This window comes from Daphnia magna, linkage group LG7 (genome assembly GCF_020631705.1).
Source record: "Daphnia magna isolate NIES linkage group LG7, ASM2063170v1.1, whole genome shotgun sequence".
Lineage (NCBI taxonomy): Eukaryota > Metazoa > Arthropoda > Branchiopoda > Diplostraca > Daphniidae > Daphnia > Daphnia magna.
This window is the reverse complement of record NC_059188.1, coordinates 10,342,861-10,368,573: the sequence shown is the minus strand read 5'-3', so window position 1 is coordinate 10,368,573 and position 25,713 is coordinate 10,342,861. Positions and strand designations below refer to the sequence as shown.

Sequence of the window (25,713 nt, the reverse complement as noted above, 5' to 3'; positions counted from 1 at the left end):
GCGTATATGCTCGTTAGTGAATAGGCCCCACCCGAAACACACAGACAGTCGTGTTTTCATCTGCCAAACACGTCTTTCGTTCCCTTGACAGTCAGTGATGTGCCTTTTATTTGCTCACATTTTTAGTTTTTAAATAATATCGTTTGTTTGAGATTAACGGCTTTTGCAGAGTTTTGGGTTTTTGAGGTGATCCAGTGAAAGAAAACAACTATTTACGTGGAGTTCTAGACGATGTGTAGAGAGATCCGTTGCTAACTGGGGCAACAGGTGTCCCGTCAAATATTGTTGTCATTTAATTTGACAGTGCTTATTTTTCTTGTGGCTTACAATCCTGAAATTCAATCAGCCTCAAAATGGGGCTCCTTCCGTTGGAGTTTACAGAGTGCCTAACAGACAGTCCATACTTCAGGGAAAATCTCCAAGGCCACGAAAAAGAGTTGGAGAAAACCAGTCTTGCTATTAAAGTGCTAATTAAGGAAGTTAAGGACCTCGTCAATGCTGCAAGAGGTAAGATGGCCCATCCCGTCTGACTCTACAATCTTAGTACCTTTTCTTTACTTATCTGTATTATTGTATCAGTTTGGCCCTTTGTAGTATGTTTCACAGATAAGATATTATTTTTAATCAGCTGTGGTTCATATAAGAACCTGTGGTATTGGAAGGCAGTGTTTCAATTGGACTTGAGCAGAACGTGGGCCAAAACTTGATATGTAACTTTCTCCTTTTTGTTTTGTGAAAGCTTCTGTAAATATGGTTAATAATTGTCTACAAGAGGACAGGATAGGTTTTTTTTTTTTTCAAGAATCGGGCTGATATGAGACACACCGCGGGTTGTTTGATTCCTCTAGGCTATTTCCGAAATTTCCTGTCGTTATTCTCGTTACCGTCTGTCCGTTCGGGACCTGTAACGGTGAGTGCTGACCGCAAAACGCCTTAGTCGGGGGTATTTCTGACGCAACTGATGCGGTCGGGCACGCACGGCCGGACGTGAAGCTCTTGCAGGTGTAGATTTTTCGGGAAAGAAATATACGTGGCGATCTAAATATTGTTTTTTCTACACGGGAGTTATAATGATCTAGCTTTCAACTGTTTATTCTTAATCTCACGATAAACAGCTTTGTCTCGGGCGCAGCGAAGTCTTGCCACAAGTTTGATGAGCTTTCAGTTCGAATGCATTGGCAACAGCCAGACGGATGACGAGATCGTCATTGCCGGATCGTTGAAAGAATTTGGTCGACTCATCAACGCCATCGAAGATGAACGGGATCGGATGGTAATGACTCGTCGCCTTTCCGGCATTTCCTTACGAATTTGAATTTTAAAAACAAATTTTTTTTTCTTTCTTTATCTCCCAGTTGGAACGAGCAAAGGATCAATTTATCGGGCCATTGGAGAACTTTCGTAAAGAACACATCGGCGGCGCCAAGGTGAGGGAATAGAAAATGACGTGTGCTGTACGTGATGATTAATTAAATGTTATCCTTCTCGGTTCAATGTGGCAGGAGGAGAAGAAGAAATTTGAGAAGCAGACGGCCAAATTCGTTCAGAGTCAAGAGCGCCACTTGAACCTATCGACTAAGAAACAGGATTCCGTCCTACAGGAGGTCTCTTATTTGTTCTCTCTTCTCCCTCTCTTTTCATCTATTATTACGTGTTCCTGGCGAGAGTATAAGAGGTGTTTGATATCGGATCTGGTTAGGCGGATGCGATTTTGGAGATGGAGCAGCGCCACTTTTGCCAGGCCAGCCTGGAATACGTCTTCCGTTTGCAAGAAGTTCACGAACGTAAAAAATTCGAGTTCGTGGAAACGGTACGTCATAACTGAAAACATTTTATATAGTACGTTTTTCCTTGAAATGGGTTGTGAATAATTTATTTTTTATTTTGTGTGCAACAGCTATTGGGCTTTATGTATGGCTGGCTAACTTTCTATCATCAGGGCTACGAGGTGGCCAAAGAGTTTCGACCCTATATGACTGATTTACAAGTGCGCCTCCAAAAGGTAAAACTAATTGAATAGGACTTGAATAGACTAAAGCAAACTGGTTTATCTTATCGATTATCTGTACATCCGTTTTGGCGATCTAGACCCGGGAAAATTTCAACACAACAAGGGAGGAGGCCGAGTCGTTGATGCGCAAGATGCTGGAGGTGCGTAAGACGGTAATAGCTTCTCGCACAGCTTTTTTATTTTGTGTGCATGCTGGCGTGTTAAGAAATCTCGTTTTACATCCACCGCTTCACTACAAGGATAACTGCAGACAGTTGGCAACTCAGATTGAGACGGAATGGTCAGGAAAAACGTAATACCTTTGATGATGACAATGATGGAGCATTGCCGTCTAGAAATTAATAATCTCATCCTTTGTCAAAGTGATCAACCCACTGTCAGTGATGGGCGTTTCATATTCTTGTGCTTCTACTGGCCGTAGCCGTGCGCAACATGTTACTGTTCGATGTCCCTAAAGTTTACTTTCAAAATTTTTGTTAATGGCGCTATTGGTTATATTTGGGGACTTAGATTCCATACTCGTTGACCCCCAACCCCTTTTTAAAAAAAAAGGGCTAAACAAATAATGTACTTGCTTAAAAGACTTCGTTTGTTTCTTGAAAAAACAGTTGTAAACGTTAAAGAAAACTGCCGGTTATTTACATATCCATTCGGGAAAGCAAATAGGGTAAACCCATAAAATTGGTCGAGTCATGGGATGTAAAAAAAAAAAGCTTTAATGGTTATTCAGTATTCCATTATGCGCGTTCGTTATTTACATATAGACTTTTCGGTCTGGGCCATTTCGAAATCTTGATTGATTAAGCGATACACGCTTCTGTGCAATAGCTTGGTTTTTTCCCCTCAATGTATGCAAGGCTTTGCGTTCGATTTTTTAAAATTTGTTTTTGTGTGTTCAATCGTTGCTAGAGTTTCTTGACCTTCGTGTTTTAGATACTGAACATAACACGTATTTCGGGGGAGGGAGGGGTTGCTTTCAGTCATCTGTAAGCATCGGTTGTTTGTTGAAGAATTTATCGGTCAGTGTTTAAAAAAAGAAGGAGAAATGGGTGGCTTTTGTTACGGCTGTGATGGTGGTGGTGGGTTTGTGAGTATATGTGCGTTTAAACTGTCGTGCACGTTCTTTCTATTTGTTGAGAAGCGACTGACTTTCTAATTTTGACGCCCGCATCTTTAGAAGCCGTGTGACCCGGGCAGTTTGAACAAAATGTACACAAGGCAAGGCTATCTCTACGTCATGGAGAAAAGTAAGTGGGTCACGGAGCCATTGCTTTTTTAACGCTTTCTTTAACCATTTTTGACGCGCTAGTTCGTTGAATAATGTAAACATCAAATAGTAGATTTTATCGTCGCATGTTTGGTGTGACTGTTTTTAATCGTGGGTTTTCTTTTATTCCCTTCAGAGGCATTTGGGACGACTTGGTCGAAACATTATTGCCAGTACACCAAGGAAAACCGCATTTTCACCATGATACCGTACACGCAAACGATTGGAAAAATTGTGAGTTTGTTTTCTATTCTTCACGGCCATCGACCATGTAATAATTCCGTTTTGGGTTTTCTGAACCCATAAGACCACAACGGACACTATGGAAATAAAGTCGTGTACTCGCCGTATGTCAGAATCGATTGAGAAAAGATTCTGCTTCGACATTACGCCGAAGGATCGGCTGGTGATGGTGATCACATTACAGGCGTTATCGGAGGACGATCGCCGGCTGTGGCTTGATGCGATGGATGGCAAAGAGCCGGTAACACTCCAACCCACAGCCAGAAACCCGTTTCCTACCGTAAATAACAATTCCTTCTATTAACAGCTGCACAGTGTTATTATTTTCTGTGAAAAACAAAACAAAAAAACAACAAACTTTTCCTTTACTAAACGATCTATAAAAATTGCAGACCTACGCCCAACCTGGAAAATCATCCAAACATGAAGAAACCTGTTTAGATGAGGTTGGCTTTCTTTTTATTCGCACGTGCATTAAAGAAATTGAAAACCGAGGTAATTATAGCTTTCGCGAATCTTACGTTTTCCATTCACTAAAACATATAAAATGTTTTTTTTTTTTTTTCTTAAAAGGTCTGGAAGATCAAGGATTGTATCGGCTGGTTGGCGTTTCTTCCAAAGTCAGCAAGCTGCTTTCTATGGGACTCGATCGGCGAAAAGTAGAAAAACTCAACTTGGAGGACCGTTTAGAATGGGAAAACAAAACCATTACTAGCGCCATTAAAACCTACTTGCGTCAATTACCCGAACCGCTCATGTCCTTCCGCTATCACACTGCCTTTATTGCGGCTGCAAGTAAGTGCTTGAAATCTTTAAAAAAAAATTTTTTTTTTTTGTAATCCGCAGAACATGTTTATTTATCATTAGAGTTTGTTGCTTTATTTTACGTTGCTGTGTTTTCATTTTACAGAGCAAGAATCACGACTTCACCGAACTGCCGACGTGCACGCCCTAGTTCATCGACTGCCTGAAAACCACTTTAAAATGTTGGATATCATGATAACTCATCTCAAAAAGTGTGTAATTGCATTCTTTTTATTGGTAGCAGCCCTTGGGCTAAAAACTAATGTCCTTGTACGTCTTTTCCGAAACAGTGTCGCTGCTAAGGCAGACAAAAATCTTATGACCGTTTCTAACCTCGGCGTGTGTTTTGGACCAACGCTGCTACGACCGGAAGAAGAGACTATGGCAGCTATTATGGATATCAAATTTTGCAACGTCGTAGTCGAAATTATGATAGAAAACTCGGATAAGGTATGACGACAGTTATCGTGTTGAACAAAGTTTATATGTCTTGAATGGATTATCATAGATTTTCAAGACGAAGCCGGATCCGTCAGAATTACCAATAAAAAATCCAGCAACGGTCAACATGCGTCCACCGTCACCGCCAGCCTATCAACCGCCACCCCAGGTGTATACTGGTGGCGGAGGCATTGGAGGGCCAACGCCCACATCTTTGATTCACCGTCAGCCTGCTACTAGTTACAGTCTTATACCCCCTATTGCTCAAGCTCATCTCAGTCCACCACCTTCATCTCCCTATGTCGACGGCCCGTCCCGGCAAATGATCACTTCGAATAGTGCTGGAGTCCGTAATCCTTCACAGCCTCAGCAACGGGTAACTTATCCATCAAGTCCTACCACGGCTGAACTGTGGTCCGGTAACAAGATGCCTCCTGCAGTTCAAACGCAACCTCATGCATCTGGAACATCAAGGTGAGTCTGGTTTATTCTTTTCTTTTGTTCTCCTGTTTGTTTGTTTTTATTTTGACTTAACGTTATTGCGTTTTGTTAGGTCAAATTTACGGCCAGGTTCAGCTGGACCGTTATCTAATGTGCCGGCGGGTCGTCCGCTAGGAGTCATTCCACCATTGAGTTCTGCCAATTCAGCACCAGAACGACCTCATAGCAACACCAGTCTAAGTTCAAGTGACTCTGCACCTGGCTCAACTGTATCTTCGTCACGCTCCTCGTCCAGAGACCCTTTGCCTCCTCTTGCTTCTTTCCCTTCGATAGCACCAACACCTCCAATAGTATTAGGAAATTCTTCGACAGTTTCATTCAATGGTCAGCCTCCAGCATCGAAGCCGCCATATGGTATGTTTCAAAAGAATAGCGTTAGAAAACAGGATAAAGTCGCACACAAAAACTAATGTTTTCTTCTTCTATTACCGTTTTACAGGTTTAAATTCGACGCAACTGCAGCTGGTGCCGGCATCTGTTGCAAATGTAGATGCATCGGACACTACCAAAATAAGTACCAACCAGTTAAGGTAAAACAGAGAGAAATTAAAAAATTTTTGAGTTCTTGCGTAACCTGATATATGGTTGTCTTCAATGTAGAAGAGTAAGAACTCTATACGCCTGTGTAGGAGAGAATGAAACGGAGTTAACTTTCGAACCCAATCAGATCATCGTCAATGGTAAGTAATTTGGTACTTGCATACTTAACACGTTTGATTAATGTGATGATTTTGCGCTGATAGTACGGCCATCCAGAGAACCTGGCTGGCTAGAGGGGGTGTTAAATGGGCGTGCAGGTCTTATCCCAGAAAATTACGTGGAGTTTCTGCCGTGAAAGATAGTTTCAATCGAGAGAAATCTTATAATTTTGTTGTAAAAGTATATCCGTCAGCCCGTATCATCCGACGGGCTCAGTAGAATTGTTTGTGTTCCATCTGTTTTGCCCCGTATTTTGTCAGAAACTTTTCATTCCAAGCGACGACGTAATTGTAGCACTCCGTCAACCGATCACTTGTATTCTAACATTGTATTTTGTTCTTTGCTCTCAGAAATGTCATTATTCTTCGTGATACCGTACATTTTTCCGTTGTCGTTTTGTTGTTTTACAACACTTTAGCGTTTGTTGACCAAAGATGGGACATGTCTGGATTTACAGGTTTCCCTTATGTTATCTCACCTGCGCCAGTCTGTGTGCCAGCTGAAGTGAAGTGCTCGTTCTGTTAAAATCTGCAGGAAAGATCAAAACTCGGTGTACAGGTACTGAAGCCGTGTGAAGAGACTATTTTAAGGACAAATATGTACAGGCTTGTTAAATAGCAATAAACGCCCCATTGATGAGAATTAAAACATTATGATGCAACTGATGGGTAAGAATTTTAATGAAAACAATCAGAATACTATTTAAACAACTTTAGAATTTTAGATATTGCATTTTGGAATAGAATTGGAAATTGTAATACAGCCACTATTGTAACGTGAGAACAAATACTTTTCATCACTTCAATAGAATGAAAACGAACAATATTTTCTTTGATTCGAAACCAGTACCAGTAGCCAGTACCATAAATTTTAGATTTTACCTTAAAAGTCCATAAGACTGAACGCTAACGCTACCGTCGTCTGCCATGTCTGCCATTAACTATGGTAACATGGAAACATTTTTGCTCTGTTGTTTTATTTGAAAGTTTTCCCATTGTTTTGTGCATCTAAACTAACAAGTAAGTAACACATGAGTACATGGCCATTATTCTTATCAAGGCATATTTTATTTAGTTAATGTTAAACTAGGAAGCCTATCATGTCAACAAGTGATGAAGTGTGAGTTGAATGCAGATAGCAAGCAAATGAATGCTCAAATTGTGCTTTGGAAAATGCAATTCTTTGATTTTCCGGGGGAAATGTCTCCCAATTTTCCTCCACAGCAAAGCAGAAACATAAATGGTAAGTTTAATGCTAGTGTATTACTTTGCAATCAGTCTCTCACATAGAATCGTAAAACACAAAAGGATTAGCTTAACTGTTCTCTTTCCATCTATAGACTAAATGGTTTAATTATCCTTTTCACCTTTGTACTCCACATCATGATTTAATGAACTCCTTGAACCTTCGTTCAACTAGCAAAGCTGTACAATACTTTGATTGTGACAAGATCTTGTTGAATGGAGGTTGAAGTTAGCAAACATTTGATTGCCCTGTAGGAGATTTTTAGAAAATCTGTAAGATTTTTCTAGAATGAAATGCTATTTTACAGAAGTAGCACCCAATTGGTAAATTGGGTTGGGTTTATTGGTCAATTTAATTATTATAGTCCCAATAATCCCAGGAAATCGTCCGAACTAGGTTTCGAACTTATAATTTTTTTTAAATCCCATAAACCATAATCATATTTTGATCTCTTTTATAAAATCAAATTTAATGTTGTCCTTTGGTCTGAATTCTTTATATCTGTTAAACAGGGTAAATAATTTTCGCCTCATCTCCCGTCTTCGCCATCGCCTCATCTCCCGCTTGGTCTCCGCCATCGTCTCATCGCCCGCTTGGCCTTCGCCATCACCTCGTGGCCCGCTTGGCCTTCGCCATCGCCTCGTTTTCCGCTTGGCCTTCGCCTTCGCCTCGTCGCCGTCTTTGCCATCTCCTTCGCCTCGTCGCCGTCTTCGCCATCTCCTTCGCCTCGTCGCCGTCTTCGCCATCGCCTTCGCCTCGTCGCCGTCTTCTCCATCGCCTTCGCCTCGTCGCCGTCTTCGCCATCGCCTTTGCCATCGCCTTTGCCATCACCATCGCCTTTGCCATCGCCTTCGCCTCGTCACTGCCTTTGGCTCTGCCTTCGTCCTTAACGGAAAAATTGACGAAAAACACATGAAGCTTAGCTGTCAGCCCCCGGCAATGGAGGGAGTTCACCGTGGATCCACGCTCTGGTATTGTTTTGTTTTGCATTGTATTGTATAAGTTAACCCGTTGGCTGCCACCCCGTTTGCGTCCCATTTTTTTTGTAGCTTGTAGGGACCGGGCGCTGTTCTGCCCCATGCATGGGGGGAACAGTCGCCGCGCCTAAAGGCTTTGTGCCTTTAGGCGCCGTAGGCAATGCACCAGTAGGGACTCTCTTTGTCGGTGCGGTGATAGATTCCTGGGGTGTGCATTCCCGCAATGGTTTCTATCATCCTACCAACCCGGACTTGTCTTCGGACAAGTCCCACCTTGTTCGCGATCCTTCTGACGTGATGCGTAGCAACTGTAGTTACAGCAACCTATGGGTTGCGTGGCCTGGCAGCCAACGGGTTAACTTAGTGTAAATGTATGTTCATTTGTGTATGTAATTATATGTATGTAAAGTATTATGTAAAATAGTGGTGGAATTGATGGGTGGAGGAGGGACAATAAAAAAAATTCCTATATAATTTTTCGTTTTATATTTCATTTTATATTATAAAGTGTTTTCTCATTATACAATCATATTTGATGACTAACACCAAACTTTTTCTAAATTTCGAACTGTCGAAAAAGGAGGAAAGTTAACTTCCCTTTTCGCAATCCAATAAAAACATTTAATTTTTTGTCTTAAAAATAAACCCAAAGAATCTATAAACAGTAGTTAACAAAGAATTTTTATAAATTCTGATTATTCAGTGACCTTTACAATATGACAAAATCAGCTACTCGGTAAGGAACAATGACTAGATCAAAATCCTCTTGAACTACTCTTGGTTTCTTGCATGTGAGCTAATAATTCACCAATGCGAAAATGATATTGATAATCTTTTATTATACTGACAACAGAGCATTGATGGCCTTTCTTTTTATTACAGAATGATTCTGCATCTACCACAGCATATCAGGTATGTCCCAAAGATGAAAGACCTGAAAGTACAATTACAAAACTTAAGGTCAATGATAAATTATAACATCACCTAATTGCACCCGCACGAATTTAACAGATTTATATTGTGTAAAAGATTTTAAAGAACTACTTTCTTAATGTAGCACCTTTGTTACCAAAATGGGTGTATTTGCCTAACGGAGATGAAAAACATGCAGGAGAAGCCAAGCCATACTCCTCCTTTAAATAATTAAGAATATGTGTGGTATAATGATTCTTTGACAAGAGTTTTTGACATAATACCTTTCACAACTTCGCATGAATTTTATTCAAAAAATTCATGTCCAAGCTCTAAGCACACGAAATTGGTAGTGAAATTTCAAGAAAGGGAACGTCAATTTCGAGCAACCACCCTCAAGTCCGACGCCACGCGAAATGGAATAGCAGACAGCACAGAACAGCTGATATAGGCAAGAAAATGATTCTGAGTTGGTTATTTCTCCCCTAGATGTCTTGAAAATATGCAGTAGTGATGAAGGCCCAACTCACTTTGAGACCATATTTGAAAATTGAAACCCACCCACCTCTCCATAAGCGAAGACCGACTTTTTTATTTAAATAGAGTTGGGCCTAGAATTTTGATTTGGAATTCGATGAAAATACCTGCTATTGTACCTGCAACATACCTGTTATTTAAAAAAAAGGAAAAGTCGGGCTTATTTTTTAACTTTATCTCACCGAATTTTCTACTAGATGGCGAGCCAGAGACAGTACAAATTTTCTAAACAATGGGCGAGATTTTGCGGAGCAGTTCGTCTGCTTTAGAAATAGTTAATCTGGTCCAGAAGTCGCGTTGACGTTAGCACGTTAGTGAGAATTATTAAAAGGAAATTGGTGTTTAGGGCAGTAAGGAAGCAAAATGTTTCTTCTATCGATTTGACAAGGGACAAGTCGACTGTTTGACCATTCTGATCTTCTGATTCATAATTCTAAAGGCCTTGCTTTTACTGTCTAATGTCTAACAATGTTGGTAGTGAAACACAACTTTGTTGTGGCTTTATGAGAATCCAAGATCCCTTTCTCAAATGGAAAGAGAGAGACTTGACTGTACACAAACATTTATACTAAACACATTGTGTTATCATGCAATTGATTATAGTTTAATTTTTAATCTTACTACATGTTTCCCAGAGGTAGATTAATAATTGTAGGGAATTGAAAAAGATTGCACTCGTAAAATTTTTCAAACCTTTTCTTTGCCAAAATTCTTCATTAGGCTCTTGTAGTTATATCAAAGTTGTCTTGTGGCTACCAATGGTGGCACTACCTTGTTTGACTGCAGCTTGTTTTATTTGTAGTCTGTGAAAAGAAAATTAATACAAGCATTATGAAACAACACATAGCAAACCTGTGTATCCTTGAATTTAAGATTAGGGGTGATTAATTGAAAATAGTTAGATTAGTAGTTGAATCGCACTGGATAAATTTTATTCCTTTGTTTATTCTTGCTTTTGGTTGATATATACCATTTTCATGTGTAGTTTAGTTAAGTAAAATGGCAGCTCTTCACATATGCCACTTAAACAGTCTGCAAAGGGAATAATATGTCATCCAGTTACCTTGTAAATTTCCATTTAACAATATAATTTTAAGTGTATAATATAGCCTATGTATTTTTCCACCTAAATGCACACATACCTGAAATGACAAAGCGAAACAGTAAGCTCATGAATGTGACTCATGGCTCTGTGGTTAAGCATCGGCCAGGCATGCTGGAAAGTAAAGGTTCGATTCCTTACCGAGTCGTGAAAAAATATATGTGAATTATTCTAATATTAATCGTATGTTTAAATGGCACTTTCAAACAGTGTATAAGATAAACTAAACCAAGGCGACAGAAAGTCGTTAGAGAAATTAAAATAAAATAACTTAGTCTGTATGGGTAAACTTGTAAATCCACCTACTCGAAGGAAGATTCAAGAAGAATGTAATTCATAATAGATCAAATATATCTCCCAAGAAAAAATACTATCCATCATTCCAGAAAAAAGACATTTTTGAATAATTTATTTGAACAATTTTGTATTGAAATACAACTTTTAAAGTAAACAAGGTAGGGGGTAAACCCCTACCTCAATTGAACCGAACCCCCGGGGAGATTACCCGGGGAGTGGCTAAGAGAAGCCGGAAAAGGATGGAAGGTTTCGGACAAGTTTTTACGTGAGCGATTAACCGTTAATTCGGATTTGTGGGTAGCCTCTTCGCCCTCCAATGATGTCATAGAACTTGAGGACCCCCACGTCCCCTTTCCGGACAGCGCACTCACAACCTTTACTGCTGATCACAGTAGGGGCATGACCCCCTACGGGCTTATCACAAGTCAAGGGGAAACGGGGCCACAGAAAAGAAGGGAGCCCAGATATGCACTTCAATTTATAAAAATTATAATATTTTATCTTCGGTTCGAATTAGTGGCTAGCGGTTAAGTGCAGGTAACTTTCTTCGAAAGTGCAGCATCTTTTTTCGTCTTCTATTTCTGACACCGTCAAATATAAGACAAGACATCTTTTATAGTCAGCTGCAAAACTTCCTCGTGAAACCTGGAATGAAAAGAAAAACAAACAACGGGAAATGAGGCAACAGAAAACATGTGAACCCATCTAGTGCTTCTCACCTCAAGATGGGAGAGTTGGAATTAATATCCAGTAGAAACCCATCTATACATTTCACTCTGAATATAATGGTAGAGGGCTGGACCAAAATTTCCATTTCCTTAGAATAATACAGATGATATACAATTTAAAATATTTTCTACTTTGCCATCAATACAACATCTACCAAACCATGGTCTTGTTTTCTGGAGCCTTCATTCCGTAATTGACATTTTAGTTTATAAAGGCATGGCCTCCCAATCACCAATCAGTTATCGATTTTTTAAAATGAAGACGCCTATGGCAGAATAACAGTCATGGATCTAAATTCAAGAATTTTTGTGGCATTTTTCGAAAACGAAATGAACACCCCATAAAAAAGAGGAATAATTTCTTTTTAGTGCAATCAAATAGCATCACATGAACTAGTATCCACACATACCATGAGATAGAAAGTCCTGAATGATATTTGCACTCAATTCTGATCTCCATGGCTAGAATCCTTGCTCTAAAAAAAAAAACGATTATGGATGTAAGCATGCAATTAAGTTGTTTAAAACCAAGTTTTTAAAATAAATTTGATATAGGAAAAATTTTGTACAGCTCAGGACAAGTCAAGCTATGTACCAGGAGATGAATCTTTATTTTAAATAATTTTTAGATTCCCAAATGACCATTGTTCAGAATCAAACACTGAAAGCAAATAAAAATCTGTTAACGCGGAAACCATGAGAATCTGAAATCATCATACCAATTTGAGTTATTCCTTCCCTCTAGTACTCAGCATGGCGATGCATAATACACATACCAGCCTTAATTCAGAACTGCGGACGAATGAAAAAAAAATGGATCACCTCAGACTAGACCTAAAATACAAAGAAAACACATGATGAGAATAATTGTAGTTTACTGAACATATAGTAGTGAAATGGAAGAACTGTAAAAGTAAATCATGTAAATGCTATGGTTGATGCAATCCAGACTAGGTTTCTTCTTCCAATCACACAAGTCATGAAAGTGAGACATTTTTACAAACTTGCATCCCAAACATTGTCATTTATCAAAATTGAAAATGAGAAGGGAAAGAACTTTTGATTAATAGGGTTATGAGGGAAACCATTATGACAATAATAGTGATTTATTTTGAATTATCTTTACCTCTTGATCTGGGGAACTGTTGGTATTCATTGTACTCAGGGCGTTGTGATAACACAAGTCCCATTTAAATGCTGTCACCAGATCATGTGGATTTTAACACTTATCTTGAACAAAAGACATCTAACATACATTCGATTTTTAGAAAAATATTTTCAATTTAAAAATAAATTCAGTTTCCTTTTTTTAAAATACTCACTAAATCTAGTTACCATTTGAATGTCTTCATTATCCATTTCATTGTGAACTACAGAATGCCATCAGACACTTTTTTACTACCGACACACTCGACAGTAGCAGACACCAACACTAAACAGCACTGCCATCTAATGACAATCTACAGTCCAGTAATTAACACACCAACCACTTCGAAACCGAACTTGATACCTACCCTGCCCAACGCGACATAAGGCCCGATTTTAAGCCCGACTTTTGTACAAAAAATAAGGCTTAAAAATTTTAAACTGGAATTCATGAAACCTAGCCTGCTGTAACCAAAAGTAAACTCTGATGCCGAATAAAAATATAGTTTTTTCGCAAATTAAGGGGCGTCTCTCAAACGCGAAAGCGAAACGCGAAACGTACAGTAGTGACTAAAACGCGAAACTCAATGCGGAACAGCCCCCACGCAATGAGCAGCGAAACCGATTAATTTTGCACAAGGGCAGCCCAAACTACGAAACGTCTTTGCAAAAACCCTTATTGAAAATGCTATTGAATTTTGCATTTTATTGAATCAAATCATAGAAGTAATGAAGTACATGCCAAGATACTTATATTCAGTTTATTTCCATATAAAAAAACGTATGTCTAGGCGACGAAAATCAAATTGTGAAAAAGAAAAGGGTCCCGTGCTTTCCATTTCCTTATGAACATGTAAAAAATACATTCCGATTGACAAAAATTCGAAAACGAAAAAAAAATATGGTTCGTTATTTCTTTAATAAAATTTTTTTAAATCTATATTTCTATCTGTTTGAATTAACTCAGAAATCACGACTTTTACGTTATATTGTAGAAAATAAATAATCTTTGAATAATGAAGAATTTGTAAATTTAACACAAATGGCCAGTCATAGAATTAGATTTTCTATTTATACTGTATACGTTACATTTTTTAATTCTATGACCGCTACCGCGCCTATGACCAGAGTAATAACTATTCTATGCTATGACTCTGACGTCTGAATCTGAATTGGCATTCAAAGTTTCGCCTGGTTTCCAGGAACTTCTCTGCAACGATGTTTTGCAGTTTAGTAAATGTTGCGAAAAGGTCTAAAGCGTCTAAACCGTGAAACAAGGATCTTGGTTCCGCATTGAGTTTCGCGTTTTAGTTTTAGTCTCTGTCCCGTTTCGCGCATCGCTTTCGTGTTTTAGGGACGCCCCAAATTAAGGGTTTTTTTGAATAAAACGGAAGTTAAAGTGGCTATTATCGCAACCAGTTTGTATTTCAATAACTCACCAACTATAAATCCCAAGTCAAGAAGAGTTTGATTTCCAACATCCTCGTTCGATTAAAAATGAAATGCGCATTGCGAAATTATTCGATTTCATTTTCACGTGTGACTTTTAGGTGTTGACTTATTCGAATTAAAAACTATTGCGCTAAAACCATTTAATTCCGTTTTATAAAAAAAATCTATATAAGTAGCGCAAAAACTAATCACCAAAGCAATTTAAGTTCACTACATTAACAGACTATGGCAGAACATCTATATCTAAATATACAGGCCGTCCTAAGAATAAAAAGGAAAATTTGTGAGTGTACCCATGGCTCAACAGTTAAGCCATTGTCATTGTGAAATGAAGGAAAAGGGTTCGATGCCCACCTGCCGTAAAATTGCAGCAAGTAGTCATTGATTTCACCTAATTTCAGATAACCTGAAAACGGACTTTACGTCTAGCAGCCAAGATACATGCACTTCTTCGGCTTTAGATATGGATGTAGCACAAAGAAATGTGCAAACGACGGTTTAAGCCAGGCTTTATGTACACGTTTCACATTCAAATGCTTGCTAAACTACCTGATGACCACACTGAAATCCAAATCGAAACAGCATCCGAAGTATTTGGTCGCTCCGAAAAAAAAAAAAGATAATTTTCTAATATTGTACGGCGTGTGAATGGTGTGATAGTCACATACAATCAAACCTACCTAATAATTCACAAAATATCCAAAAAGAAAAAAAAGAACGTACAAAACTTTTTTACATCGCCACCTCATTCCAACGCAAGTTCGTTCTTTTGCGTCAACACCACTCACTTCTTCCATGCAACCATGATAGTCAAACAAACCCAACGATCCACGGTATCAGGTATCGTCATCCGCAACTTTTACGTTGCACAGTTAATAATTAAAACAAGCAATTGCTATCGGGAACACCGTGAGTCGTTCAATAAACCATCACTAACTGTGACATTTTCACCTAATCTAAAAAAATATTATTTTTCAGATGCCTTCAATTCCATCCAATAAATCCGATGCCGTTGCTGGATAACCTTACAGCTACTTTAGGCGCCGTTGTAGAAATGTTTTCAGTCATTAATCGTGGCAAAGGTCATAATCGGCGAGGATGCGTTCCGAATAAAGGTTCTATTAAAGCGCAGCTTAGATGAACGTCAACAGTTGGACAGCAGTAAACAAGGGAAAGAAAGAACGGATACTAACGTTTTCACTTTTTTCGTACCCAAAGGTCGTTGTTCGGTTCAAAGTAGGTGGCGCAAAAGGACATACCTTGATTATGGCGCTTCCGCTCTTTTTCCCGAGAACGTTCTTCGATCTGTTAATACAAGCAGGGCTTTATTTAGTATAAAAATTTTCGAAACAATTAGTGGTTTTACCATTCTTTTATGTTCAGTTGCCATTTGGAAATCTCCTGAAACCAAATTTTGTCTCACAGGATGCCACAACTTGTACGACTCGTCATCAGCCTGATCACAAATACGGCGAATTTTCTTCTCTAGCCACTCGCCAACCGTTTCTAGGTCAATAGATTCTGATTGCCCGTTCACCCAGGACATTTCCATCACGCCACTCATCCAATCACCAGATATACGGGCTGCAGTATTACCACTGTGCGTCTTAATCTCAGCAGTAGCTTGGTGTGGTTTACCACCATAAAAAGGCTTAGTTTGGAATACAATGCCTGCAGATGATCTCGATTCCGAACAGTTGACGTTGATTTTGCCCCCAAACTCCAACCAGGGTTCGGAAAGGAAAGATCGCAAATAAAGCATCGGAAATGTCATTTCATACTTCTCGGTATCTCCCTCTTGTGACTGCTTATGAGGGGGGAGTTCCAGGACTAAGTCCCCACCAAGTGCTACTCCGACGTACATTCCCATAAATTTGGCTTTAATCGATAAATTTCCATGAACAGATAAGCCTCGCTGTGGACACTCGAAGTGAAACGCGCTAACAGGAGGATTGTGTGAGACTTGTTCTGCCAAAAATCTAAATACCAGCATTTCACCACTATCCTCTAAAGGGACAGGTCGTAAAAGAAAAAAACAAACAATAAATTCATAGAAGTAGAAGTCTAAATAAAAACTGTATGTACCATCTTTCATATTCCAGATGCATTTGAAGATCTCCCCAAGCACGGGATTAAACGGTTTGCGGGCAGCTGTCATTTCAAGGTGACACGCACGAATGCAACCCAAATACCATTGCACCACCATAGCCATTCTATGGTCCGCATCAGATTCTTTAGCCATCCTAAATTAATTAAACGTGAATGACATTCGACACAGTCCCTTATGTGAAACAAAAGTTACTTAAGCAGCAAATGGGGTTGGCGAAATGCATCTGCAATAACTTGTAGCAGCGAACGAGGCTCACAACAGAAGACGGGAAGATTAACTTTCGTAAGTTCTGTGCCCAGTTTTAGCTGGGAGAGAAGCTTCAGGGTACGTCCCTTATACTCTTCGTTTCCCATTTCTTGGGCAATCGGTGAGAGCGACTCCTCAGCAATGGGAACATACTGTGATTCGTCATCTAAAACGGGAACTGATGACGATTCGTTGGTATCGGAAGAGTAGGCGCCTACATTTGCCAAATGATGAAAAACAGATCCCGATTAATAAATAATATCAATTTACAGCTACCACATCAATTTAAGCTACCATTTCAGATCTTACCTGAAAGATTTTATCACTTAGGACCGAAACCGCACTTTCGCTTCTCAGTCTAACACGGAGGTTAAAGTTAATCAATGTAGTTCGGTGTACAAAATAAGTAATTTACCTGGGAGAATCTGAGATTTGTTTAAATTCCATGGACTTTTTAGAGTTTGAGTACCCAAGAAGTGGTGAGCTGCCAGCTGAGTTGACTTTGACTGGCTGCAATAAATTTTTAAGTTCAAAGGGTGAAGAATGAAAAAAATAAATACTATATACATATATATATAATAATAATAATTTCATCTAACAACCTTAGTGGGCTGCTGCTGTTGGTAATGAAGGATTGCCAAACACTGTTCTAGACACAGTAATGTTGCTTGGGAAGTTGCTTTCAATATAAGAATTTCTGTATCAGTGCATGTGGTTGTTGATCCTGAGGATGGCAAACTTTCAATGTCATGGACCAATCTTTGGTGTTCACACTCTACACGGCGCAAATAGTCTCGGACACCACTGAATGCATCCAGTACTGTAAGGTTGCAAGAAAGCATCTTCTGAGAAGGTCCAGTGTTGTGAGGGCTTGCTGATATTGCTGAGGATGTTGAAAGATTACTGCTGCTGAGTTGAGAATGATCGCGAAACAATGGTGGATTACTCTAGAAGATAGACATGTTCATGTTTAAAGAGGATTTTTTGCAATAGGAGTCCATTACCTCAGCTAAAACTTGTGTGTGTGCCTGAGCAACTACGCGGAGTCGATTTATCCAATGCTGCCTTTCTTTTGCATCTGTAGCTCGTAGTTTAAATGAGTTTTCATTCGCAGCATTGACAGAGAAAGTATAAGAATCCTCTTCACTGGGAACTACAATTGCCCCTGCTAAGTGAAGTGAAGCCCTTGGTCGCTGCTTTCTTTCAGCTTCCGACTATACAGTACATTATTGATTGTTAAGTTCCTGACAGGATTCTTTAAAAACAAATTACCATGAAATATTCTAGCATTCCGGTACGTGGATCCAAAACAAACCAGCGGTTTTGCCAGCCTTTCATCATGTTGGTGTACTTCAAAAGTTGTCCCTCTGAAATTTGTCTTAACGACATTCCGACGTGATTTTCCTGTTCCGAACACCAAAAATTAAAAATATTTTACACCCCCTCAAAGAAAATTTTTATATTCAACACTTACTTTAGACTTCGACATTCTTTCAATCTTCTACTTTCCAAAACAACATGAAAACTCATGGGTGACAGTGTGACACACCGCCCTAGAACTCGCGCAATAGCTATACGGGACTGATTATAAGTTTTTGTAACGTGCAAATTAGAAAATTAGTCAATACGTAGAACAAACCATGGCTCATTCCTAGGAATAATAAAAGCATTTTTCCGGCTCGATCACAGGATTTGATTAGTTTTGTACGCTCTCTAGTGAAAAATACGGCACAAATTAACAGAGTGTTAGAACAGCCCCCTTCATTTCCGGTAAGGTATCATTCATTTTTTTGCAAAAAAACAGGTCAAAACAGTTTTTTTTTTTTTTTTATTTTTGTTTATTTTCTATTGTCCATATCTTTCGACATACCTATTTGCTGGATAAACAACAGAACAGATGACGCATGGTATCTCACGTTATCAGGTTACCACACTAGGCTAGCAGTTTTCAGGGTGTCGGTTTTGACGACATGATACAAAGACTTTCATTTAAGGAAAAATACCTTAAATTCATAAAATACTATGCTTAGGCTACGTGGAAATGTTTAGGACAGAAAATGGCGCAGCAAAAAATCAACTTCAAAGGCCGTTTGAACAGAGTCGAGCGTGTGAATTCAGCAATTTGTTCTTTTTTTTTCAGTTTAACGTCCATTATATGAAGTAGGTTAATCACCGATCATAAGTTGTGTTACCTGGAAGCAAAGTTCTGGATAGTGTTTTATTATTTCCATCCAATCCTTGCGCAGGCAGATGGCTTTTGCATTTTCCTTCTTCGTAATGAAACCCAGTGCACTTTGGTAAAGCAATGGTGAATTATGGAGATGAGACTTCACTAGATATGGCAAGGCGTTTTCTACAGTCAAACTATTGGCCAAATACATTGCACACTCTTCTTTTAATGTTTCCACAGCATACTTGTCGGCTGCAACCAGAAGTTTAGCTACATCCACATTGGTGACACTAAAATTTCCGGTATAGATGAAACAAAGCAACTCTTCAAAAACATTTGCCTCGATGTCTTTGATTAGTACGACTTTTTTCTGGTTTTCCGTAAAATCATGTTGAAACATGGCAGCCAGTACCGGGCTGCCAGAAGCAAGGATCAAAGTGTGAGCTTCGATGGATTTTGTCTTGCACTTGAAAGTGACATTCGACAGAGTCTTAGTTTTCCATAGGTTCGATAAATGGTCAATGACATGCTGAGCTCCTTTTTTTAGAGAAATCGACGAATCAGGATCTGACTGAATTAGAATTATGAGAGGACTCTCCGTTGTAAACTGTCTCCCTACAGTAACTGCAGATCTTCGCGATATTGGTGGCACGATGAGAGCCATAAGTACCAGACTTATTGCATTTACAAGAAGGCTCCCATTCGCATTTCTTCCATTTAATTGTCCATGTTGATCGACTTAAGGTCATCAAATTGTTGATGGATACCATTTTTCGTCACCTGAACAAGTATGTTTTCCAATTTACCTGGTCCCATTCCATTTGATATCACAGTTTCCATTTCAAGAACTCCCTGTAAGTCTTGTTCTATTTTGTAAGAGAGCTTGCAAGATTGAAAAATTTCTGTAAGATTTGTAACATTTACTTGGTTAGTAAAAATGCTTTGCATATTCGTCTGCCCCCATTGTTGTCCCTGTCCAGTTATATTTTGGACATCCCACGAAATGCAGAAGAATCCCTCTTTGATTTTTATAGCCGACAACATTTCTTTAGCACAGCGAATACTTTTCAACAGCTTGTTTTCTCCAGTAGCAATAAGCGACTAGGACTACATTCATACAACAACAAAACAGAGCTTACTAAAAAATGAGGCAATCTCTAGTTTATCGTTTCTCACCCAAGATATGTCTTTTATCTAACATTTTTGTTTTCTACGCCTTATAGTTTTTACCTGTTTTGTTTCGATGTAATTGTACAGAACAGATGAACAAACACAGGGCTGAACGAAATCTCTATATGACACGTGACACGATGGAAAAGCTTTCCTGCCCGAACTTTGAAAAATCATGGTACAATCTTTTCACTTTTCTTACTTCACAAACACAACTAACTTGACAAATTCGTCGATAAAATAATAGTGTGAAGGAAGGGGACTCATCCGCTAAACCTTTTCCGAATGTTCATATCTTCAGTAGATAGACGATTGTTGCAAGGATTTCGTAAATTTTTAAGAGACATCGTTGAATCTTAATGAAATCCTGTGGACAAGGTTCAAGCTTATGAACTGTGTGCATCAACTTGTATGTTCTCGTCGGGCGCCAATCTTACAATAGTCGGTATCATGTCATCATGTGTAATTTTACTTTTTTTTTAATGTTGCGACGTTTTTCATTTACCATACATGTCAACTTAAGGAAGGCCATGTTTCATTAATAAACTGAAGAGACATTGATCGGATATGGACGAGGAGTGGTTACAGGAATAGGGGAACTCGTCGGACTGGGAGGAGGCAATGTCGCTGAAACATGCATGGATGGAAACGCAGGATATCTCACTAGTGCAGGTATGGGTACTGCAGATGCAGGATAGCCCATTGCTGCGGGTGCTATTGGGGCAAGTGGTACAGAATTGCTCACTGCTGCAGGCATAGTTGCCGGAGAGGGAGCATAGCCCACTGATCCTGGTTGAGGTGCAGAGGTTAATATTGATGTAGATACAGAAGGTGCAGAAGGTGCAGAAGGTGCAGAAGGTGCAGAAGGTGCAGAATAGCCCATCTGGGAAGATGGAGGCATCGGGAGTGCAGGATAGGCCATAGAAGCCAATGGAGCTGCCAAAGGTGTAAGAATAATCATCGGGGTAGGCACAGGAGCTGGAGCTGCTGTATAACCTATTGGCATTTGCATGGTTGCTGGAGTTGAAGGATTAGACATTGCTGCTGGAGATTTAGTATGCTGGGTGAAGCTGGTAAAGTTGCTGGAGATGCAAGAGAGCTTATCATTGTTGGTGTAGGAATTATGAAAGCAGGGTTGCCTGTCTGAGCGGATGTAGCGGTCGAAGTTGCAGGATAACCCATTGGTGTAGAAGCAGATACTGAAGGTGTAGGATAGCCTGGTTGGTGCTGACGGTGTTGACGTAATTGCGGCATACCCCATCGGTGTAGGTGCCAATGATGCAGGATAGCCAACTGCTGAAGGTGCCAAAGGGGCGACATAGCCTGTTGATCCATGTGTAGGTACCGGTGGAGCAGAGGATCTCATGGATAAGGATTAAAGTACCATAGGTGCGGAATAGCTCATTGGTGCAGTTGGAGATGCCATTGGTGCGGGATTGTCCATAGTTACGGGTGAAGGTACCGTAGTCACAGGATATACATTAGGTGCTGATGTAGATGCTGAAAGTGTAGGATAGCAAATTGGCAAAGACATGGCTGCCGGGGGAGCAGGATAGCCCACTAAAGCAGGTGAGGGTAACGAAGGTTGTGAATAGGTCATAGGTGCCAGAGTAAGGAGTTGAGTCATGGAGTAGTTCATCACTACAGTAGTGACATAGCTGGTTGTTACCGGGGCAGGTGGTGTTCGAGTGGTATAGCTCATCGTACCAGCAGCGTTGTAGCTTGTTGGCGTGCCGGAAGTCGAATAACTCACTGGCACAGAGGTAGATGTGGTAGTGACGGAATACATAGGCGTTGCAGGAGTAGGTGCCAAACAGCCAAAGGAGCGGGATAAGTCATTGTTGCTGTTGCGGGGTAGTTCATCGACAGCGAACATGGTGCAGGGGAACCCATTAGAGCGGCGGCAGAATTCTTTACAGTAGCAAATGGCTGAAGTGGAACTGCTTTTGGAATTCAAAGTGCGAATCCCAAAATAAAACGTTTGTAAAAATCACTAAGTTTGGGAAGGGATGGCTAGGTGAGCCACTTCTGTAAACGGTGGAAAATGATACCTTGAAGATTGCAATTGCTGAGAACGGCGTATAGCTGGTTTGGTTGAGGAAGCATTGGCAAAGACTGTCTACCCGCTGCGTCTTCAGCAATGTTAAGGCGGGACACAGGCGAGTTTTCTTCTTCTGATGTTTTCGTTAGATGAGCAAAACTATCATCACCAGTTTCTTTAAACTAAGCTCGAACTGAATACGACACTTCCACCAAAAAGACAGCGAACCTGCTGAAGAGAAAATGCAATTATTGATAAATACATTACAAATTTTCTTTAAATAATAAAGTTAAATTACGCGTACAGTTTCATCTTGGAGAAGGAATCGACTTGTTGTTCCGCTATTGCTGAGTTTCACTCGGCGAATGATGGCAAAACAATTAAATACTACAAGGTTTTTATACAACTTCCAAAGCAAATGGTACAAGCACTGCTAAGGTTGCAATAATTGTCTTCAAGCAATTAGAAAGAAAGGTGGCTAAACTTGTTCTAGAAAATCACTTGCTTAGCTCAGGAAGCAATTCTTCGGATGGATCGCTCGTACGTTGCTAATTAAATAGAGCGAGGGATATAGTTTCCAGCAGTTCCCAACAGTTCATAAAATTTTAATTATTATTCTCATGGCCTAGATAAAAATGATATTATTGCACTGCATTGAGTGACGATATGGTCGCTGAATCTTCTTAGTTGAGGTTATTTGCGTGTAACTTTTTCAGCTGAAACTATGAATACCATAGAAAACTATGTCAACCAAACTTTAACGGAATTCGGTATTGTTGGAGAAAAAGCAAGATCGTTTGGTCCCTGGAATACCTTTCTCATTACGTACCAACGACATCGTCGCGGAGAAAAAGCAGACGGCATACGCGTACACAACATTTATGAATGTTTAAAACATATACCAGTATAAGAATAGCGTCAGACAAGCAAGAGATTCTTAATACAGCTCCTTAGGTTCCCAACATGCTCGATCGTTCACATTCTTAGATTAATGCTATACAATTAATTAATCAACACCAAAAATTTTAACTTAGCACGTTTTACAGCGCAATAGTTTTATGAAGCCCTTGATACCCTTTTCCAAACCTTTAAAAAAATAGTGATTCCAAAAGACGGATCCATGATTCAACTTTCCGAATTGGTTAGAACGGGAGACTGTCGTCTGGAAGACAGAAAAATTTATATACTTCGCTATTGGACGACGGCTGACAATGGGCTGGAGTTTCTTTGAACTTTCTACGAAAATCCTTCATCCATGTTTGGTTTCGGGTTAAGACTTCCTCGTGTATGACTATTCGGGTGGGATAGTCTTTGCCTGGATGACATGCAAAGGAAAAACAACAAAAATGAGACGGAAAAATGAAACATCCATCAGCAGTAAAAATTTTGCAAACCTATAATGCAATTGGCCGCCCGCTGAATATCGATCGGAGCCTTCCACGGTTCGTGAATGTATTCGAATTCAAAATTGGCCAATTCTGGTACATATCGACGAATATAATCTCCTGATGGTTCTAATCGCTTGCCATAGAGTACCGAATTGATGCAAACTGAGCAATCGAGTAACCGCTCAAAAGCAGAACTTGATACCCACATCCAATTACCCGAGTTAACAGACCAGTCAGAATCTACCAACTGATATGCCATATATTCGGCTCCAATATCCCAGTTAAGCCACAAATCACCACGTGTTAGAAACATAGCTACAGCATTGCGGACAGAATGGTGCATCCATCCTGTTAGGGCCACATCAAATTGTACGTAAGCATATGAATTTTAAAAGCTTGTGGAAGGACATAAAAGGAAGAACTATACTAACCTTCTTGATTCAGCTGTCTCATTCCAGCGTCAATAAATGGGTATCCTGTTTGCCCGTTTTTCCACTTCTCAAAAAGCTCTTCATTTTCATTCCAAGGAATTTGTAAACAGATTGGGTTATCTACTTCCTTATCGAACTTGGGATTCATTCGGCTCATGGCGTAGAAGTAATCGCGCCAGATAATTTGGCCAGTAATGCCTAGCCAAGCAGGAGGGCTACCCTTATTTACTTTGTCAAAAAGCTCGTGAATTTTCCAGTAGAATCTGCAGAGCACAGCAGAAAATTAGCACTATTTGGGATATGAATTAATGCATAAAGAAATAATACTGACAGTCTGACTGACATAGCTCCCACTGAGATCGCTGCGCTCAAGGATAGAGGAGGGCCAAGCAAATCAGGACGGGCTTGATTTGGCTGGTAAAAACCACTTCGGAAAGCAGTTTCTTCGGCCCGTAATCGAATCTCAAAGTGTTTAAGCGCATTAGTTTCCCCGCCGATTATTTTCCGATTTCGGCAACCTACGGGATTTTCGGGCACTCCAACTGCGCCAAGAGTGGGTACTCCGTCAAAAGAGCTATTGTGAAAACAAGGAGTTTTTAAGAAACAAAATAAATAAAAAAAAAAACAAACAAACGAATTTTATACATTCCCGCAGGAACTTACAGTGAATCTGTTAGTTTCAAAGGGTTCAATAGAAACAAACTTCACACCTTTCCATTCTGGATCAGCAGCAGGTTTTGGTGGGTCACCAACTGACATGGCAACATGCTGCAAGTAAAATTAGCTGTGTACATAGATGTAATGGTGCATGGTTTGTATAGAGTTATACCACAAACATCTCATAAGTTAAAGGTGGAGTTCCACCATTAGATGCAATTATGTCCATGGGATCCCAAAGAGTGTGAGCAACATGTTCATAAACTTCAATGTCCAACTCCAAGCACAAATCTAAAAGAAGATATTCTTAAAGTTTTGGAAATAGCAATAGTAACAAATAAAAAACAAAACCAAAAACTACGCAGAACTCACTTTTGACAGCATTATCCCTCTCATGCCAGATAGGTTCACAGTCTTGAATAAAGCAAAGCTTGTTGATGCAGTGTGACTGACGTAAATGACGGAACACTTCCAGAGGACAACCCTGGAAAATGTGAAGCTTTGTTCCAACACTTTGAAAGCTTTCATTTAGATCATTCAAACATTCCAACAAGAACCCGTACATGTGATAGGGTTTGTATCCAGCATCTAGGTTCACATAAATAAATTAGCAAGGCACTAATTTGTTGTGTATTATACATAACAAATAAATTATTATTGTATAATACCTTGGAATGTTGTATCAAAGATGTACAAAGCTAGAAACTCTTTTGAATTCTCTATTGCTGATAGTAGAGCAGGATTATCGTGAAGTCTCAGCCCACGGCGGAACCAAAGAATATTCATAATTTGGAAGAGATTTAAGCGCAATCAGAAACTATGTGATGCGCTAATGACCTAACGTCACGCTTGTTTTCCAAACTATCAACAGAATATCGTATCAGACACGAGAAGTACGGCTATCGAAACATCGATTGATTGGAGTTTAGGGATCGAAACAGTGATTGAAACATCAATACATGGCGACAAATTGTGACATTTGCCGCTAACATGCTCTGGCTTGATTTTGAAGGCCCGACAGCCGACACTAAGAAGACAGTCTAACAGTAGGGCTCGGCCCCGAGTTATCCGAGACAGGCTTAATATATCAGAAGGTACTGGCGCGACAGTTGAAAGAAACAAAAAAACAAATGAAATA

The 25,713-nt window shown here is 39.7% G+C and overlaps 6 protein-coding genes and 3 long non-coding RNA genes across 13 annotated transcripts; 2 read left to right on the top strand and 7 right to left on the bottom strand.

The window, feature by feature from the left end:
* Positions 1-6: 6 nt before the first annotated feature.
* LOC116926103 (rho GTPase-activating protein 26) lies at positions 7-6,614 on the top strand. 2 transcript variants are annotated; one of them, XM_032932882.2, is made up of 19 exons: positions 7-507; positions 1,116-1,273; positions 1,356-1,427; positions 1,503-1,604; positions 1,700-1,810; positions 1,898-2,002; positions 2,089-2,151; positions 3,189-3,258; positions 3,415-3,512; positions 3,586-3,762; positions 3,914-4,016; positions 4,095-4,316; positions 4,432-4,537; positions 4,616-4,775; positions 4,834-5,240; positions 5,320-5,621; positions 5,707-5,797; positions 5,868-5,947; positions 6,011-6,614. In XM_032932882.2, the coding sequence occupies exons 1-19, from the start codon at positions 354-356 to the stop codon at positions 6,100-6,102; spliced, it is 2,673 nt and encodes an 890-aa protein (XP_032788773.1). In that variant the 5' UTR covers positions 7-353; the 3' UTR covers positions 6,103-6,614. The 2 variants fall into 2 exon arrangements, with proteins under 2 accessions (XP_032788773.1, XP_032788774.1); XM_032932883.2 differs by having other exon boundaries at positions 338-507; positions 2,089-2,163; positions 3,586-3,801.
* A 2,393-nt stretch (positions 6,615-9,007) lies between these two features.
* LOC116926102 lies at positions 9,008-9,544 on the bottom strand. Its single transcript, XR_004395864.2, has 3 exons — positions 9,385-9,544; positions 9,249-9,321; positions 9,008-9,122 (listed from the first exon to the last, which is right to left on the bottom strand). It is a non-coding gene; the product is annotated as an uncharacterized LOC116926102 (long non-coding RNA).
* A 1,880-nt stretch (positions 9,545-11,424) lies between these two features.
* LOC116927364 lies at positions 11,425-12,871 on the bottom strand. The gene is made up of 6 exons (XR_004396620.2): positions 12,484-12,871; positions 12,334-12,425; positions 12,175-12,240; positions 11,925-12,055; positions 11,756-11,853; positions 11,425-11,681 (listed from the first exon to the last, which is right to left on the bottom strand). It is a non-coding gene; the product is annotated as an uncharacterized LOC116927364 (long non-coding RNA).
* Positions 12,872-15,465: 2,594 nt separating this feature from the next.
* On the bottom strand, positions 15,466-18,314 carry LOC116927357 (oxysterol-binding protein-related protein 11). The gene is made up of 10 exons (XM_045177035.1): positions 18,193-18,314; positions 17,991-18,122; positions 17,723-17,932; positions 17,321-17,665; positions 17,134-17,228; positions 17,036-17,076; positions 16,665-16,947; positions 16,448-16,605; positions 15,729-16,369; positions 15,466-15,667 (listed from the first exon to the last, which is right to left on the bottom strand). The coding sequence occupies exons 1-10, from the start codon at positions 18,205-18,207 to the stop codon at positions 15,560-15,562; spliced, it is 2,028 nt and encodes a 675-aa protein (XP_045032970.1). The 5' UTR covers positions 18,208-18,314; the 3' UTR covers positions 15,466-15,559.
* Positions 18,315-18,465: 151 nt separating this feature from the next.
* LOC123474660 lies at positions 18,466-20,490 on the top strand. Of its 2 annotated transcripts, XR_006649585.1 has the most exons (3): positions 18,466-18,488; positions 20,146-20,236; positions 20,306-20,490. It is a non-coding gene; the product is annotated as an uncharacterized LOC123474660 (long non-coding RNA). The 2 variants fall into 2 exon arrangements; XR_006649586.1 differs by having other exon boundaries at positions 18,467-18,488; positions 20,151-20,490.
* Positions 18,533-19,702, bottom strand: LOC116927360 (speckle-type POZ protein B). The gene has a single exon (XM_032934371.2). The coding sequence runs from the start codon at positions 19,550-19,552 to the stop codon at positions 18,884-18,886; it is 669 nt and encodes a 222-aa protein (XP_032790262.2). The 5' UTR covers positions 19,553-19,702; the 3' UTR covers positions 18,533-18,883.
* Positions 20,491-20,504: 14 nt separating the features above from the next.
* Positions 20,505-22,820, bottom strand: LOC123474659 (vegetative cell wall protein gp1-like). 3 transcript variants are annotated; one of them, XM_045177034.1, is made up of 3 exons: positions 22,404-22,820; positions 22,110-22,330; positions 20,505-22,001 (listed from the first exon to the last, which is right to left on the bottom strand). In XM_045177034.1, the coding sequence occupies exon 3, from the start codon at positions 21,422-21,424 to the stop codon at positions 20,597-20,599; it is 828 nt and encodes a 275-aa protein (XP_045032969.1). In that variant the 5' UTR covers positions 21,425-22,001; positions 22,110-22,330; positions 22,404-22,820; the 3' UTR covers positions 20,505-20,596. The 3 variants fall into 3 exon arrangements, with proteins under 3 accessions (XP_045032969.1, XP_045032967.1, XP_045032968.1); XM_045177032.1 differs by having other exon boundaries at positions 22,110-22,327; XM_045177033.1 differs by having other exon boundaries at positions 20,505-21,998; positions 22,110-22,327.
* LOC116927566 (cell wall protein DAN4) lies at positions 21,434-21,934 on the bottom strand. Its single transcript, XM_032934601.2, has one exon. It carries the CDS (start codon positions 21,932-21,934, stop codon positions 21,434-21,436), a length of 501 nt encoding a protein of 166 aa, XP_032790492.2.
* Positions 22,821-22,962: 142 nt separating the features above from the next.
* LOC116927358 (cryptochrome-1) lies at positions 22,963-25,547 on the bottom strand. Its single transcript, XM_045177037.1, has 8 exons — positions 25,244-25,547; positions 24,948-25,163; positions 24,748-24,866; positions 24,580-24,686; positions 24,250-24,489; positions 23,919-24,181; positions 23,494-23,835; positions 22,963-23,414 (listed from the first exon to the last, which is right to left on the bottom strand). Exons 1-8 carry the CDS (start codon positions 25,359-25,361, stop codon positions 23,242-23,244), a joined length of 1,578 nt encoding a protein of 525 aa, XP_045032972.1. The 5' UTR covers positions 25,362-25,547; the 3' UTR covers positions 22,963-23,241.
* Between the last annotated feature and the right edge of the window lie 166 nt (positions 25,548-25,713).

Bases quoted from the DNA above. Each gene is read 5' to 3' on its own strand.
- LOC116926103 (XM_032932883.2), top strand. From the start codon at position 354: ATGGGGCTCCTTCCGTTGGAGTTTACAGAGTGCCTAACAGACAGTCCA. The intron at 2,164-3,188 runs GTAATAGCTTCT...CCGCATCTTTAG, and splicing joins TGCTGGAGGTGCGTAAGACG to AAGCCGTGTGACCCGGGCAG. The intron at 3,802-3,913 runs GTAAATAACAAT...TAAAAATTGCAG, and splicing joins CCAGAAACCCGTTTCCTACC to ACCTACGCCCAACCTGGAAA.
- LOC116927357 (XM_045177035.1), bottom strand. The intron at 17,666-17,722 runs GTAATGGACTCC...TCTATCTTCTAG, and splicing joins ACACACAAGTTTTAGCTGAG to AGTAATCCACCATTGTTTCG. The intron at 16,948-17,035 runs TCTTTCAGGTAA...CTGTTTTTCATC, and splicing joins TTCGGTCCTAAGTGATAAAA to ATTTGGCAAATGTAGGCGCC.
- LOC116927360 (XM_032934371.2), bottom strand. From the start codon at position 19,552: ATGGCTCTCATCGTGCCACCAATATCGCGAAGATCTGCAGTTACTGTA.
- LOC123474659 (XM_045177034.1), bottom strand. From the start codon at position 21,424: ATGAGATCCTCTGCTCCACCGGTACCTACACATGGATCAACAGGCTAT.
- LOC116927566 (XM_032934601.2), bottom strand. From the start codon at position 21,934: ATGTTCGCTGTCGATGAACTACCCCGCAACAGCAACAATGACTTATCC.
- LOC116927358 (XM_045177037.1), bottom strand. From the start codon at position 25,361: ATGAATATTCTTTGGTTCCGCCGTGGGCTGAGACTTCACGATAATCCT. The intron at 24,490-24,579 runs AAGTTCCTGCGG...TCACAATAGCTC, and splicing joins GAAACTAACAGATTCACTGT to TTTTGACGGAGTACCCACTC. The intron at 23,415-23,493 runs GTTTGCAAAATT...CATGTCATCCAG, and splicing joins GGCGGCCAATTGCATTATAG to GCAAAGACTATCCCACCCGA.